The 17726-nt window shown below is 33.7% G+C and overlaps 1 protein-coding gene across 2 annotated transcripts in view; it reads left to right on the top strand.

Moving 5' to 3' along the window:
* RAB28 (RAB28, member RAS oncogene family) overlaps positions 1–17726 on the top strand; it is a 99047-nt gene that overhangs the window by 5521 nt on the left and 75800 nt on the right. For both annotated transcript variants that reach the window (XM_010857272.1, XM_010857273.1), the window contains exons 2-3: positions 86–182; positions 5273–5361. In XM_010857272.1, the coding sequence (XP_010855574.1) occupies positions 86–182; positions 5273–5361 (186 nt within the window). The remainder of the gene's footprint in view (positions 1–85; positions 183–5272; positions 5362–17726) is intronic.

The following is a 17726-nucleotide window of genomic DNA, read 5'->3' as shown; positions in this document are numbered from 1 at the left end:
TACTTAATAAGATATAGTAGTGATTTTGTTTACATTTCTAAAGCCAAAGACATTAATTTTGATATTCTGTGCATCAATTTTTTAGACCTCCTTAGCTACCTGTTTTGCTCAAGAAACTTTTGGGAAACAGTACAAACAAACTATAGGATTGGATTTCTTTTTGAGAAGAATAACATTGCCAGGTAAGAGACTAAAATGTCTTAACATAGAAAGTTGTTCGTTCACATCTGACGATAAGAGACATAAGCAGAAATGTGTAACATTTGGGTACTGTTTCTGTGTGAAAATATATGTAATCAGTAAATGTGTCTTAGGGAGGTTCTTTCATCAGCATCTATCGTGAAGACATACTGTTCATGTGTGTAAGGAAAAAGTTTATATACTCCCCACTCTACACTGTTTTTGACTGTTGCACGTTTTTTGAGGATAAACAATAGTTGCTTATAAAATTCTAACCTTAAAAACAAAATCAAATGCCATATAATTATCAACAGATATTGTACAAACTAAATGTGAGAAGACTGGAAAGGATTATTTTTTTAAATGTTATTTTGATTAGCCTCTGCTTCAGTTTTTTGTTTGAGAGAAAGTTGGAACAGAAGTATAATGTAGCTATGGAACTTCTGTGCTCTAATATGTGAATGCTGTTTTATGCAAGGCAGCATGAAATTGCTGGCATTTAATAGACCACTAAAATTTAGGGTCCCTAGGCACTCATAAAAATACAGTTTGAGCATTCAAGATGTTTCAGTTCACCATGCAAAGAAACTATTTAGATGCCAGTTGCAGCACATTTTGTGGGAAATACAGGGAAATAATAACAAAAAAGAGTGGTTTCTGTTTTAAGTTAGTTTCTGAACAATTGGGGCTTTAAAATGCTCTGTCCATTCACTTGTGCTTAAATTATGTGTTTAAAGTATTTTATTAAAAGCAGTTTGTCTTGATTGACTTCATAAACCAGTCCATCTCTCTCCTCTCTGAGGAAACACATGTGAATAAAAACAGTTGCAAGTGTAGTGTCAGATTCATATACTGGAACGTGAGTGATATAGTGGGAAGGGGTTTAATAAATTCTAATATTATTGAAATATATTAGTCTCTCAAATACTCCATCCATCAGACAACTCTCTATGAATGTTTTAGAACAGCTAATGAAAACTCTTGGTAATTGAACATATTCTGCATATCTCACTAGTAATATACTCTTATATTTTGATGGTTGTTACTCGACTACCAATGAAAAATAAATAAGAAGAAGATATAGCTTCAGAAGCAAATTCCAATTATCCATTACTAAGTTATTGTTCAGAAAGAGGTTTAATGAGAAACGTGTGTATTTTGTTTCATTTGCATTTTTGTATGTATTAAAAACTGAAAATCTCCTTTTTATTATTAGCTTATGGATAGGTTAATGCTGATATAAATAGAATATTTACCCCAATCACTAGCAGAATACATGTAGAAATCAGGTAATATATTTACTGAAAACTTACTTTACAACAGTTTCTTCAGAGATGCCAGCTGTACACAGAGAACCTCAGTATGTATTTAATTACTGTTTTGTTTCAGTGCTAACTAGCAGAAGCAGTAACTTTCTGTATTATGAATATTGTTTAATTTTTCTGATTTTTGAGTTCAAAGACTTAAGTAAAGGAGCAAGCACCTATTCAGACATTAAAAACATTTTAATGCTGATTCTAAACATTTTATATGTGTAATACATGTTGATGATTTCTAGTTCTTTGCACAATACCAGCCATTTTTGAATTTTGATGACTTTGTAAAAAGTATTTGTTATTTTTGAAATCCAAATTTATAATATATTTTAGAGTAGAAAGTACTTACTCTTATTGAATATATGTTTTAATTTTCCTGATTTTAGCTTTTATTTTGATGGGCAGAGTTCCAGAAAAAAATTTTTTTTTATATAAAAGCAGTTGGTTTTATTCTGTTTAGTGGATTTAAAATTATTGTATAAATATTAGTAGGAAAAAGTTTGGCTTGATTTGATATTATAGGTATATTAAGAAATAAGATGAATAAAGGTTTATAGTATACCCTTTGTATAGTTTAATTTTAATTCATTGTGCCCAGTGATTAATATTTGTATCATTTACTGAAACATTATAGGCAGCATTATTAAATTTATGGTATAGCAGCACAGGAGGCAAATCTAGTATTTGTTAGTATTCTAGTGAGTCTTCTATCCATTCGGTTCGTTAGAGGTATAATACCTCCTGTCCATCTATTGACATTCTCTTCATGCAAGTTTTCAAGGTCATTACTTTGCAAATACTCATCCGTGTTAGTATATTTCATGATCTGGTATGCTGTATAGTCTGGATGCAACCACTGTGCAGATTTTACTGCTTAAAATAGTGTATCTGTTAGTCAGAGATTCTGCTGATAGAGCTTCTTAAGAGCCTTAGTCAAAATACTTTCAGGAAGCTTGTGGGTACAGTCCAGTAAACAGCGTTCTACTGTGAAAAGGATTTCTAAGTCTTTAGTACAAGAAGTGGGCAGACTTGTGTTTTTAGTTCCATCTTGACTGTGCAGCACTTTAAGTAAGGTTAACCAAGGCACCAAGTGTACTTCTACAAGGTCACTGTTGAATCCTCTTGGTGGCTTTGATTCATACCAAAAGCAACTTACCTGTATTTTGTCACCTCATTTATTTATTTTTTTCCCTAGTTAAATGTCATTTCTTACAGAGGAGCAGGAGTAGCATTTTGCATTTAGGATTAGATTGCTGACAGTTTCCTCCTTAACATTCTTTATTAGTTAGAAATTTATTTTAATGGATTCTTGGTTTTTAAAAATTTTGCAATGCTGATTATTTGCAAATTCTTAAATAGTTTTATAGGCTTGTCACTTTGAAAGTATACTAGAAGACTTAATATGTTTTTGCTTGTTAGAACTAAAGGGAATATTAATTTGAATTCTGTATTATTTTGTTTCCCAAATAGGAGGAACTCTGATTTATTTTTATGTGTTAATAAGCCTAAAATTCAAATGTGGAAGTTGAAAATACATTTCTTGATACATGAAATAACCATGAAGTTAATATCATTTGTTGAAGCTATAACAAGAAAAGTTGTTTGTTTTTTGGTTAACATTGTATATTAGTGGGTTATTAGTAATACACAGCTATTTTTATCTGAGGCACTAGAATATGTATATTAAAGAAAAACAAGCCAAGAACAACAAATAGTGTTTATTTGGAAAGGTATGGATTTAACAAATATTCCTTCAATACAGCAATATAAACCTCTCAGGTGGGAGAGAGTTGAATAAATGATTTTAAGTCTTGAAATTATGTTGTCAGAATTTTGAGTATGTAGTGAAGATGATACTTCTAAAGTTATAGATAGGATAGGGTCTAAATATCAGAATGTAAAGAAAAAAGCTTCATATTTCTTGATATGAAGTTAGGTTTATTGACCTTGAATAAAAGGTATTAAATGCCCTTTATTAAGTTTGCCTAAAATCTTTAAAAAGTTAACACTGTTTGAGGACTGGTTTTTGAAGTAAACATTTAACTAAAGAGTCTTGTTAGTAAAATGAATAGAGTACTGCCTGTTTATTTAGAGACTCCTGAAACTATATGACATTCTTCTGGTGTCAGCTAGCCCTTTCTCCCCTGCTTAATTTGAGACAGCATTGTAGGACAGTGAATTTTGAATTTAGATTTCTTAATTTTCTAGAATTTAATTTTCTCAATTAAATTTTCTTAAAATTCCTTAAAAATTTAGATTTTTAAGATACTGGCTTTATACAAGTTGTTGGGTGAGTCTTCGTCTGTAACGTTTGGTTTTTGTATTTGTAGAGCTCTAAGAACACTTCAGTCAGTACGCTGTGAGTGTTGGAAGTGTGTATATGTGGGAAGATGACGGGTGATAAACTTCAGTAGCTCTCATTAATGCTAGTGGAAGTTCCTCATGTAAATCCTGCAGGTTGGCAGATGGAACAGAACTACATCCAGATAATGGAAAGATTGTAATACAGACCCTACAAAACTTAGAGTTAAGGGTAAAAGTTGACTGGTTAATCTAGTGTTGTACTTTCTTTCCAGTTGCTAAGTTGAATGGTGTGACTAACATTCTCCAATTTTAGTGTTTTGCATTGGTATAAAAATTCATATCTATATAACATTTTTTGGTTTGTTTTTGAAGTGAGACTAGTCTTTTAGTATCTAAGATTTTGAGTTTTCCTGATTGGCAAATCATTCAGAAAGATACGTTTTTGGTGTGGGAGATGCTGATTAAAATTCTGTCCACCTTTGGAGAAAACAGCGTAATTTTATTAGGAGAAACAGTCTGAAATGTTAAAATACAAAGCATATTGAACTTGGTCTTTAAATTTTGTCTAGTCACTAATTGCATTGATAATAGAGAATAACGTCTTATAAATTTTTTATCCAGTAAATATTTTGCAAAATGGATGAAAGAATTTTAAAGATTGCCTTTTAGTAATTTAGAATGCTTTTATAATGTTTGTATGGGGAAGAGATTTGTGAAATCATCAAATAGATTTACTCTATTTTATGAGGGCTTTGAAGCACATATTATAATTAGTTTCAGTGTAATGCTTTGAACAGATATAAATGCATCATAATAATTTGTGATATCTTGGGTATGTATCCTACATCAGTATTGAATATGGCTGTCAAAATATTTATATTTTATAAGTTAAATTTGAAAACATGTAATTTTAAAATTATGTTCACTATCATATATAGTAACTGACATTCAAATTTAAAACTTCATTCGAATTGAAACCTTGAGACCATTTTTGTAGTGTGTTGGTAATTTGTGAGTTTTATTTAGAACCTGTAGGGTTTAGAAGTTACAGCAAAATTCATTATATGCAATAAGGTAAAGTTCAATTTTAATTTTTAAATTATATATCTTACTCCACACTCAAGTGCTTTATTGTTTTAGTCTCTGTATAAGAAAAAAAATTTAAGGTTTAAGATGTTTGTGAAAAAAGAAAAAAAAAGATGTTTGTGAATTAAAACTTTATTTATTTTCTTTTGTTTTGAAGGTGATTATAAATGTGGTTGCATGGAACTGGGGTAAAGTGTAAACCTAAATTCCCCACTGTTAATCTCTTTTGACAGCATTATTTCACAATCCCACTTATGTGAACATGCGGAATAAACATGCACATTAGGTTCAGAGTTTATCACTGTGACTTAATGTTCTGTGAAACTGTATTGAGTTGTTATATTGTTCCTGTTTTTCTTATTTTTATATTCCATTTTATATTCTAGGAAGCTTGAATGTTACTCTTCAAGTTTGGGACATAGGAGGGCAGACAATAGGAGGCAAGATGTTGGATAAATATATCTATGGAGCACAGGTATGAAATGAATTTTATGATTATTCCAATACTGAATATACTCAGCTTACAAGCGCATAGACAGGTACATACACAGACCACACACACATAGGCTCTTTCTACCTTGATTTTTATATCATATGTAGGGAGCCGGATTTTACATTTGTGCTAATCCTTTTATTTCATCCTCCCTCAAAGTCGTGTTTGGAATGATTTGGGTCAGGGAACTGGGTATATCTTAATAGCTTTCATATGCTACTTGTATTACTAATATTACTGTCAGAAGTTTAATACATGTAGTAATAAATGATATTTTGATACGTAGTAACTGATTTTGGTCACATTCACCACTTACAGAATATATAAATTGAATGAAAATTATTAGGAAAATTTAATTTCATTTTAAATTGTAAGGACAAAAACATATATATGTATATATTTTTTATGCTATGAATTAATTTATTAAATATTTATAAGTGCTGAGATTTAATAGATATATCAGGAAACTAAGTATGACTATATATGAAGCACATACAGTTTTTTAACATGATAGTCATGTGTAGTGTGTTTTCAGAAGAAAGTCTATGTAGAGTAAGGAAAACTACTTGAATAATTATATAACAAAAAATCTTTGGCAACATGAGCTTATATAGATATATAGATTTTAAAATTAAATTATGCTAATAGAAATATGCATAGTAATTAATGTACTTAATTATTGGCATTCTGTTTTTCGCTCTTTCTCCACTTTGAGTTGGTGTGTATCTTTCATTTCATCGTGAGGTGTTGGGGGTAATATTCATGATCCTCATTTAGTTCCTTGTTGGAGTTTGATGCTTTACGTGGAGAATCATAACTTGGTTTTGAGGAACTGTGTTGCTCATAAAAAAATGAATCTAGAAAATGAAGGCAGAGTTTTAAGCACTCTTCTGTATGAAGTTGGTCCTTAACAAATACCATTGCCTTAATTTTGGGTGGAAAATAGATTCTGAGTTATTTTCTGAAATATGCAGAGAAGGCTGAGGCTCGCATGGTTCTTGACGATGTCTGAAGGCCCTCGAGCTGTGTGTTTGCGTTGTTGACATATAGATTAGGCTTTTAGGACTCCTCTTCACCTTCTCTTCTACATGTTCTTTGTCTCCTGGAAAAAATTTCGCCTGTGACCATGTGACTTAATATTTTATGCCTGTTCATTTTCCTCTTAAAAAATATGTCTCAAGTTTTTGTGTCTGGCTTTTTTTATTGTTGTTTCTTTCTATTTTAAACTGGTTATATTTAAAGTAGATAGTAAGGTAAAGAAAAATTATTGGGAAGAGGTTTGTGGAAAGCCACAGTCCTTGTTTCATTCACCTAGTTGGTAAACTAGGATTTGAAAAATGACAGTTTCTTTTCTCTTTGATCCATTAAAATCTATCTACATAGATACATATTTGATTTAAAAAAATGAGAACTAGATTAGTTAAGCTTCTAATGATATTTGAATGTAAAATAGAATAACTTTTTATGGTTCATAGATATATCCAGAGTTAGTGGAGAATGGGAAGTTTTTATGCATCTCAGAGTAAATAATATAACATTCAATTAATAAATTTTTTTTCATTTAAAAAGTAGGGGAATATAATGTGTGTGGATTAGACTGTCTTAATTTTACCTTACTCCAAATCATTAAAAAATTTGATATATTTAGTGTTGGTCAAAACAAAATTTATCAAATTTGTAATTTGATTTATAGGAATTTAAAGTTTATTAATATTATAAAATTATTATATAAAATCAATATTGGTATGAAATTCACGTAGTATAAAAACAAACATTTTCAAAGTGTATAACCAGTGATATTTAGTACATGTACGATGCTGTGTGACCATCCCCTCAAATCTTTATAGTTCTTTATAGTGTGTATTTTATGCTATCAGGTAGCTGTTTAAAGTCAGCAGACATTAATGGGCAAATTTGTAGAAATTTTAAAAACTCCATCATCTTCGAGAATAGTTGAGTTTAATAAAATGTCTGTATTCATTTCTAATGTAATTCATATTTTGGGAGAAAGAGAATGTTACATGAGATTTCTATTTTGAAGGTACTTGTTGATTTTCTTTTTTGACAGTGCCTTACATTGTTTATATATTATAATCTCTGTAAAGCATATACCTTGGTTTATTAAAACAATGCAGTAAAGTATTTCTAGGAAGTACATGAACATTTTCATGAAATCATTCCAGGAAAGTAGGAATTCTGAGATGATAAAATGAATTGTCATAAATTTTTTCTGCTTTCCAGAGATTCTAAGTTAAATGCTATATAAAAATACAATAAAGTACAGTAGTTTCTTTTGTTAAAATATATGTAAACTTTTTTACCCAGACCAGAGAAGCTCTGACTATAGTTCTTTACTATAAATTGGGGGAAATGTTACTTTTAAAAACAATGCTTTCATAAACATTTTAATAGTGTTTAATAATGTTATATAATTATATAACTAGTCTTCAAAGTAGATTTGTGTTTAGAATCATTGTGGATCCTGTATATTGTGCATCTAATGAATACTTCAGATTTTTGTGCACATGCTAAAGGGTAGAAATCTTTGAGAAATGTTTTGACAAGCTATTTTGAGGGCATCAGTATAATGTATTATTTAGGTTTATGTTCTAGGTTCTCTAACTTATGTAATGTGTATGGAAAGAATTAAACATAATTGGGTTATTAAGCTATGAATCTGTTTTTTTTAAAGCATTTTTTATCATCCAGGAAGAAGTTTATTTGTAGGCTAGGAACTAACTTAGATTCAAATCAAACCGATTGTTTTACCTTCTTCACTTTTTACCGTCTTCACTTTTTCTCAACCAGTAGCATTGAATTTTAGTGATAGTGTATTGAATAGTGTTGGTTAAAACAAAATCGAATTGACATCCAAGAAAGAACTCGTGAGGTGTTTTGTCAAAAACTAGTTCTAAGAATTGTATGTCCCAGTTAAATTCCCTGATTTTAAATTAACTTAAAATTTTCTAGGAGTCTTCAGAAAGATGTTATAGGCTATTTTTCATAGTGGTTGCAAGCAAACACACAGCACATAGTGTTTAGTGCCGTGTAACCTGTGGCTAACAGAGGCTAATAACAAACCTCACAGAAGGACTGGATGTTTCGTTTTTGTAGCTCTTTCCGCCCTGGAATCTAAGTGGTTTGCAAACACTGCTCTACTGAGTATAAACTCAATGAAGTGTAGTCATTTGTGAGGTAGGAGAACATAACTACTATTGTGTGCCACTGCCCCATGCAGATGAGCCACCTTGTTAACCACCAACAAAAGGATATGGTGCTCGTATGACAGCTGGGGAGACAGCAGATCTCGAACTTGGACTCCCTGAGACTCTGCTGTCTTTTACTTTGAATTTTTTTTCAGTTGGATATTTGCCAACTTGTAACTGATTATATTTACAGCCCTCTTTGCTGTTAGTGTTCCTTCTTAGAGGTTGTACGTTATGACTATTGTATAATCTATATGATTTAATTCATTTCTATATTTAAAATCTAAAGTAGATTATTTGTTGTACAAATAAGCAAGAAAAAAATGCCTGCATTTTGGAAGTGAGCAACCTTTCATTAAGTTGTTTGTATTGTATCTGTTAAATTTTAGAACTAAGTTTGGAAATACCTTATAATATTGTTAAGTGCTGCCACAGTGTTTGTTATTTCAAGATTGCTATTCATTATTCTTTTGAAAATGGTGTCCATTTGATTTACCAACTCATCATACTTATTTGGTATAGTGATAAGTGAAGCCCATGAAAACAAAGTGCTATCTAATATTATTGTAGTTATCTACCAGAAGTCTTAAGGTTTATAAAGAGAAGAGTTTTTTTGTTTTTTTTGACAATGGTGAAGTTAAGATGGAAAATAGAGGAAATTTTTATCAAGAGTTTGTTAAGATGTAGAAGGATTGTTTGTTTGTAGAAGGATTTTATCAAGAGTTTGTTAAGATGTAGAATCACTTAAGAGTGTGATTTCCAAAAGTCATGGCAGAAAGATTTGGAAAGAAGAGGAGCATTTGGAGGGTCAATTAGGAAGAGGAAGCACAGGGCAGGATAGAGATGAAGACGTAAATAGCAGAAGGATAAATGGTGGATAGATGTTTGATAGAAGAGGGTATCAGGGACATGAGACATGGTGGTGGGTTTAGATGGCTGCAAGGTTGCCAAGAGACAGTTACTTCCAGCAGTTCCCTGGAGATTCTTCTCAGACTTCAGTTGTTGCCAAAATGTGTTACATTTCTGAGGGAGTTGTGCTTTCTGATAGTTTTCTGGAAGAGGGCTGGATTGATTGATGTGGTGAGAGACTCAGGGCTTTGAGGTGCTTGTATTATAGGCTCCCAAAGAGGTGAGTACTTAGAGGTCTGGCTTTGGTGTGCTGAAGCTGGTGGGTAGAAGCTCTGGGAGTCAGTGGCAGCTTGTATGAGTTTTGGCAGTTTGTGTGTTTCAAAGGATTGGTTCGTTTCATCTGTGTTTTCAAATTTTTGGCTGTGAAGTTGTTCATATTATTCCTTCATTATTCTTTTAATGTCTATGGGAATCAGTAATGATCCCTCATTAATTTGTGTCTCTTTCTCAGTCTCTCTCTTTTTGGTTAGCCTGGCTAGAGGTTATCAGCTTTTGCTTTTGTTAATTTTCTCTATTGTTTTCATCTTTTCAGTTTCATTGATCTTTGCTCTAATTTTTATTATTTTTTCTTCTGTTTGAGCTAAGTTTAAATTCCTCTTTTCCCTTAGTTTCCTAAAGTGGAAGCTTAGATTTTTGATGTTTCTTCTTGTGATTATACATCACAAGAGATATATATGTCACAAGATATATGTATCACATTCAGTGCTCTATACTTTCTTCTAAGCACTGTTTTTGCTGTATCTTCAAGTTTTGATAGATTGTATTTTATGTAAGATGTTTTAAGTGTCTCCTGGGACTTCTTTTTTTTGACCCATGTGTTATTTAGAAGTATGTTTAATTTCCAAATATTTTGAGTTTTCCCAGCTATCTTTCTATTATTGATTTCTAGTTTAATTCCATTGTAATCTGAGAACATGCTTGGTATGATTTCTATTCTTATAAATTTTGTTAAGTATGTTTTATGGCCCAGAATGTGAATGTTTGATGAATGTTTCATATAAACTTGAGAAGAGTGTACATTTTAATGCTGTTGGATGGACTTTTATAAATGACACGATTAGATAAAGCTGATTGTTAGTGTTGTTCAGGTCAACTTTCTGCCTTTCTGCTTGCTTGGTGTATCAATTAATGAAAAAGGTATTGCTATCTCCAACTGTACTAATGGATCTGTGGGTTTTGAATTCCATACAGTTCTGTCAGTTTTGGCCTCCATATTTTGATATTCTGTTGTTAAGTGTATATACACAAAGGATTATTATGTTTTCTTGGAGAATTAACCCCTTTATCATTATGCTGATCTTTATAAAACCTCATGATTTCCCTTATTCTGAAGTCTGCTTTGTCTGAAGTTTATATAGCTGCTGCAGCTTTCTTTTTGCTTGTGTTACACAATATTTCTTTCTCCCTTAATTTTTAACCTGTATCTTTGTATTTAAAGTGTGCTTCCTATAGGCAACATACAGTTGAGTCTTGGTTTTTTGGAGTTTGTGTCTTGCAGCTCTTTCAAATGTAGCCTTCTACTCATACTGGAGGCCTTTTGGTGTGTGGTGAAGTATGGAGGAGGGGAAACATTCTGTACTCCTGTGATTAAGTCACAGCCTTGTGTGACTTAAGCATTTGTGTCCTTGAAAATGTCTTTTAATTAGTAGATTTAGACTGTTCACAGTTAAAGTGTTGATTGACATAGCTGGGTTCATAGCTTTCATGTTTGTTTTCTGACCTTGTGCTTATTTCCCTCCCCTCCTTTCTGTCTTTTCTCATTTTAGTTGAACATTTTATCTCTTCTCTTAGCCTGTCAATTATATTTAAGCATTATTTTTTAAGTAATTGCTCTGGCATTCACAATATACATTTTAAACTAATCTAAGTCCACTTTCATACAATATTACATTGCTTCTTGCACAGTTCATAAAATATTTCATAAAAGAATATTCTCAGTTCATCTCTGTTGTCCCTGACATCAGTGTCTTTCATTTCATATGCTATAATATAATCACTCAATACATTATTACTGTTACTAAATAGTTATATTTTAGATTAATTAAGAATAAGACAAATAAGTGATTTTATTTTACCTTTTCTTGTTGCTTCTCTGATATGCTTCCTTTCTTTATATGGAACTGAGTTTCTGATGTGTATCATTTCCTTCTTCTTGAAGAACCTCATTTAACATTTCTTCCTAGGCAAGTCTTTTGGCTGTGAATTCTCTCAATTTTTGTCTGAGTAAGTCTTTTTTCTTCCTTACTTATGAAAGATAATCTTACATTTGAAATTTTAGATTGGTCCTTTTCTTCCTTTCTGTGCTTTAAATATTTCACTTCATTCTTCCCTTACTTGTGTGGTTTCAAATGAGAAATTCTGTATAATTCTTATCCTTGTTCTTCTACAGATAGGGTATTCCCTTGCTCCCCTCAGCTTCCGCCTTCTACCTTTTCTCAAGATTTTCCCTCTGTTTTTTGTTTTGTGGAGTCTTAAGTATATGATGTGCCTAGGTGTAGATGTTTTTGTATTTATCCAACTTGGTGTTTTCTGAGATTCTTCAATCTGTGGTTTCGTGTCTAATTAATTTTGGCAGTTTCTTGGCTATTATTACTTCACATATTTCTTAAGTTCCATCTTCTCTTTCTGATATTCTAGTCACACATATGATACACATTCAGAGTTGTCCCACAGTTCTTTGATATTCTATTTTATTCATTCTTTTTTCTTTTTTCATTTCAGTTTTGTAAGTTTCTGTTATGTTCAAATTTGCTGATTCTTTCCTGGGTTGTGTCTCGTCTACTGATGAGCCCATCAGTTGTCTTATTTCTGTTACAGTATTTTTGATATCTGCATTTCCTTTTAATTATTCTTTAGAGTTTCCATCTCTTTGTGTACTTTACTCACCTGTTCTTTCAGTTTTCTATCTTTTCCATTAGAGTCTTTAAAATATTATTCACAATTATTTTAAATTCCTGGTCTGATCATTCCAAAATCTGTCTAATGTTTGACTCTGGTTCTCATGCTTGCTTTTCTCTTCAAACTGCCCTTTAGTTTTCCTCCTAATTTTTTGTTGAAAACTAGACAAGATGTATGGACTATTCAGTTCAGTTCAGTCAATCACTTGTGTCCTACTCTTTGCGAACCCATGGACCGCAGCACGCCAAGCTTCCCTGTGCATCACCAACTCCTGGAGCTTGCTCAAACTCATGTCCATCAAGTCAGTGATGCCATCTAACCATCTCATCCTCTGTCATCCCCTTCTCCTCCTGCCTTCAATCTTTCCCAGCATCAGGGTCTTTTCCAGTGAGTCAGTTCTTTGTATCTGGTGGCCAAAGTATTGTAGTTTCAGCTTCAGCATCAGTCCTTTCAATGAATATTCAGGACCAATTTCTTCTAGGATGGACTGGTTGGATCTCCTTGCAGTCCAATGGACTCTAAAGAGTCTTCTCCAACACCACAGTTCAAAAGCATCAGTTCTTTGGCACTCAGCTTTCTTTATGTTCCAGCACTCACATTCATACATGACTACTGGAAAAACCATTGCTTTGACTAGACAGACCTCTGTTGATATAGTAATGTCTCTGCTTTTTAATATGCTGTCTAGCTTTGTTATACCTTTTCTTCCAAGGAGTAAGTGTCTTTTAATTTCATGGCTGCAGTCACCATCTGCAGTGATTTTGGAGCCCCCCAAAATAAAGTCTGTCACTGTTTCCATTGTCTCCCCATCTATTTGCCATGAAGTGATGGGACCAGATGCCATGATCTTAGTTTTTTTGAATGTTGAGTTTTAAGCCAGCTTTTTCACTCTCCTCTTTCACTTTCATCAAGAGGCTCTTTAGTTCCTCTTCATTTTCTGCCATAAGGGTGGTATCATCTGCATATCTGAGGTTATTGATACTTGACCTGGCAACCTTGATTCTAGCTTGTGCTTCCTCCAGCCCAAGATTTCACATGATGTACTCTGCATACAAGTTAAATAAGCAAGGTGATAATATATAGCCTTGATGTACTCTTTTCCCCATTTGGAACCAGTCTGTTGTTCCATGTTCAGTTCTAATTGTTGCTTCTTGACCTGCATACAGATTTCTGAGGAGGCAGGTAAGGTGGTCTGGTATTCCCATCTCTTTAATAATTTTCCACAGTTTATTGTGATCCACACAGTCAAAGGCTTTGGCATAGTCAGTAAAGCAGAAGTAGATGTTTTTCTGGACTTCTCTTGCTTTTTTTGTGATCCGACAGATGTTGGCAATTTGATTTCTGGTTCCTCTGCCTTTTCTAAATCCAGCTTGAACATCTGGAAGTTGTCAATTCACGTACTGTTGAAGCCGATCTTGGAGAATTTTGATCATTTCTTTGCTAGCATGTGAGATGACTATAATTGTGTGGTGGTTTGAAAATTCTTTGGCATTGCCTTTCTTTAGGATAAGAGCAGAAATAAATAGCCTTTTAATTAACTTGAGGTTTTATCTTAATTTGGCCAGGAGTTGGTCTGTGTTTAATGCTTACTGAAGCTTTAAATGCCAGAGACATGCAATTCTTTTAGTGTCCTTGTTTTTTTCCCTCCCCTGTCTTTTTGTGCATCTTGAACTCTTCCTTAGTTGGAGTGTGTGTCTTGCAGCTCTTTCAAATGTAATCTTCCACTCTTATCCTGGAGCCCTATTGATGTGTGGTAATGGCGCCCCACTCCAGTACTCTTGCCTGGAAAATCCCATGGACGGAGGAGCCTGGTAGGCTGCAGTCCATGGAGTCGCTAAGAGTCAGACATGACTAAGCGACTTCACTTTCACTTTTCACTTTCATGCATTGGAGGAGGAAATGGCAACTCACTCCAGTGTTCTTGCCTGGAGAATCCCAGGGACGGCGGGGCCTGGTGGGCTGCTGTCTGTGTGGTCGCACAAAGTCGGACATGGCTGAAGCGACTTAGCAGCAGCAGCAGCAAAGTATAGAGGGAGGGAAACATTCTGTACTCTTATGATTAAGTCACCGCCTTGTATGACTTCAGGATTTGTGTCCTTGGGCTATGACTTTAATAGGTATCTTTTAGCTTTTCTCATTTATGTGAGATAGGTGGACTAGAAGGGGCTGAAGTTGGAAAATGCATGTGATAGAAGACTCTGATTAAGGTTTTTTCCTGGAGAGTATGCCTTTTTTTGGACAATGCTCTGGGCATATTTTACAGTGGTTACTTTCTCTTTCCTCCTACCAGAGCTATGAGGGTGTTTTTCTTGATTCTTCACCATAGGTAAAACCCATGAAAGTATGAGGGTATCCCAAAAGTATGAGGGTATCCCCAGGAGTTTCTGATCCTCAGGCTAGACCATGCTCAGCCTTCAGCAGTTTGCCAACATTACCATATAAGTATTTCTACTATTTACTGGTTCTAGTGACTTTTGTTCCAGGTAAGCAGGTTTTTGATGGTGACTTTCTGGATTCACTCCTCTTTCTCCGGATTTCAGGATGTCATTTTGCCCTACAAACTCAGGTCTCTGTTTTGTCTAAAAAAAAGTCTTTGATTTTCCGTTTGTCCAGCTTTTTTCTTAATGTAAGGACAAATGTGATGACTTTCAAACTCTTTACATGTCTGAGCTGAAACCAAAAGTCCTAGAACTTCTTTTGCTTTAATGTCTTTGGCTTTCTCATTTTTCTTTCTCAGTTTTTCACCACATTGATGTAATTCAAAACTGGTGCAAAGTTGTCATGTTAGGAGCAAAGATAAAAATCATAATTTTTCATTGAATGATATTGAAAAAGGAATATATGAACCGATAGATATTTGGGTTGCTAGATTAATGGAAAAGTGTTTACGCTTCTATCTTTCTTTTTTTTTTTAATTTTTATTTTATTTTTAAACTTTACATAATTGTATTAGTTTTGCCAAATATCAAAATGAATCCATCACAGGTATACATGTGCTCCCCATGCTTCTATCTTTCTTATGAGTCCTGGACCAATTCATAGGTATTGCTGATTGGAAAATATTAGGATACATCAGTTTAGATGAGAAATTGGCAAACTTCCTTAAGGAACTAGATAGAAAATATTTTAGGTTTTACAGATCAGACTCTCTTTGTTGTGGCTACACAACTCTGCCATCATAGTGCGAAAGCAGCCGTTGATAAAACTTAAACAAGTGAGTGTGACTATGCTTCAATAAAACTTATTTGCAAATATAGGCTATGAGCTGAATTTGACCTTGGGGCCATAGTTTAGCAATTCCTAGTCTAGATCAGTTATAGTTTTTATTCTTTGACTCTGGTCTAGTACTGATTATCAAAAGATGCTGGCCATGTTTTATTTACATATATTCTATTATGTTCAGATGTTGACCCATGTTGTGATGACTATTTTAATATGTTACTTCGAAGAGTTCTAAAAATTTTCAGGTTGAGGAGGCACCATAGGTCAAAATTACTGCAGATGGTGACTGCAGCCATGAAATTAAAAGATGCTTGCTCCTCGGAAGGAAAGCTGATAAACGTAGACAGTGTGTTAAAAAGCAGAGGCATCACTTTGCTGACAAAGGTCCATACAGTCAAAGCTGTGGTTTTTCCAGTAGTCATGTACAGATGTGAGAGTTGGACCGTAAAGAAGGCTGAGCGCCAAAGAATTGATGCTTTCGAAATGTGGTGTTGGAGAAGACTCTTGAGAGTCCCTTGGACTGCATGTATATCAAACCAGTCAATTGTAAAGGAAATCAACCCTGAATATTCACTGGAAGGACTGATGCTGAAGCTGAAGCTCCCCACCTAAGGTGAAGAGCATTTCATTGGAAAAGACCCTGACACTGGGAAAGGTTGAGGACAAGAGGAGAAGGGGGCCATAGAGTATGAGATGGTTAGATAGCATCACCTACTCAATACACATGAATTTGAGAAAACTCTGGGAGATAGTGAAGGGCAGGGAAGCCTGGTGTACTTCAGTTCATGGGGTCACAAAGAGTTGGACTTAGTGACTGTACAACAAATAGGTCAAAGCTCAATTTATGAGAGTGAAAGCTAGCTCAGAGTTACCTTGAAAATGATTCATATTCATTCAGAATAATAATAAAAAAGTTCCCAGTGATTGTATAGTATCTTATTTTTAAAATAAGTCTGTTTTTATTACTTCACTTAATCATGACAGGTATTACAAAGGTGGACGACAGAAGCATTCCCCAAGATCAGTAGATGGTAGGGCCAGGACTATAATCCAAAATTGATTTGACTTCCAGGGCAGAGCTCTTTAAGCATAATACATTGTATCACTCCTGTCAGCTGAAGGTGGAGTCAATGGATTGAGTAGTAACTTTGTTCAGAGGCTGTTTGTAGGACGTTATTTTTAGTAAGAAAAGTGGGACTATGCTTATTATTTCAAATAATTCTGTGCTGAGCATTATTTCAAAGCATTTAGGAATATAGAAATAGGTTTGTAAGTTGCTAAAATAAATCAGACACATGATTTTGCATAAAGATTATAGAGTCATTAAACTGAAAAGGATCATAGAGAGTGTTTAGGCAAATAACCTGAGACCCAGAGAAGCTAGATGACTTGGGGGAGCCAATGTAGTTTAACGAATGACTGTGCAATATATGTAAGTTCAGCCTTCATGCTGTACGCCTTCAACTTGTACAGTGATATATGTCAACCATTTTGTGATAAAACTGTGGGAAAAAGAGTATAGGACCGAAAGGTCATAACAGTAGTGAGCTAGATCTGGATAGGGAGAGTCAATTGTTAAATTTTTAGGAATTTTTTTTCAGCCAATTGTTGAATATATTTGGGATTACAAATATATATGTATGTATAAACTCATAAATTATATTAAAAACAAAGATTTATATGATCAAAATGTATCACTTACTGATTATTTTACTGTATATTTCTGTTGTTTGTGCCCTCAAGGTTTTTTGTATCTAGTGTATCAAGTGTGTCTGTATAGTGGAAATGCTGTGTGGTGATGTCCTACCCAGCTCTGTTTCGTGAAGTGACACTGATAGATTTTAAATGACCACAGGAGAGTATTTACATTACAGAAATTGGCAAATGCTACAAATAACCCTGTCTCATCCTTTCCTCTCCTTACCATGCCTTAAGCTGGTTAATTAATATTTACCAGCATACCGTTGCTGATGAGTTTTGTGTTATATACTTGTCTGTTTGTGTGCCTGTCTTTGTTGCAGGGCTCTGAGTTCCTTGAAGCTGGAATTTATGTCCCTAGTACCCAGCACAGTGCCTGGCATACAGCTGACTGACAAATGTTTATAGAGTAAA

This window comes from Bison bison, unplaced genomic scaffold, assembly GCF_000754665.1.
Source record: "Bison bison bison isolate TAMUID 2011002044 unplaced genomic scaffold, Bison_UMD1.0 scf7180017864379, whole genome shotgun sequence".
NCBI lineage: Eukaryota > Metazoa > Chordata > Mammalia > Artiodactyla > Bovidae > Bison > Bison bison.
This window is presented reverse-complemented; position numbering and strand designations above follow the sequence as displayed.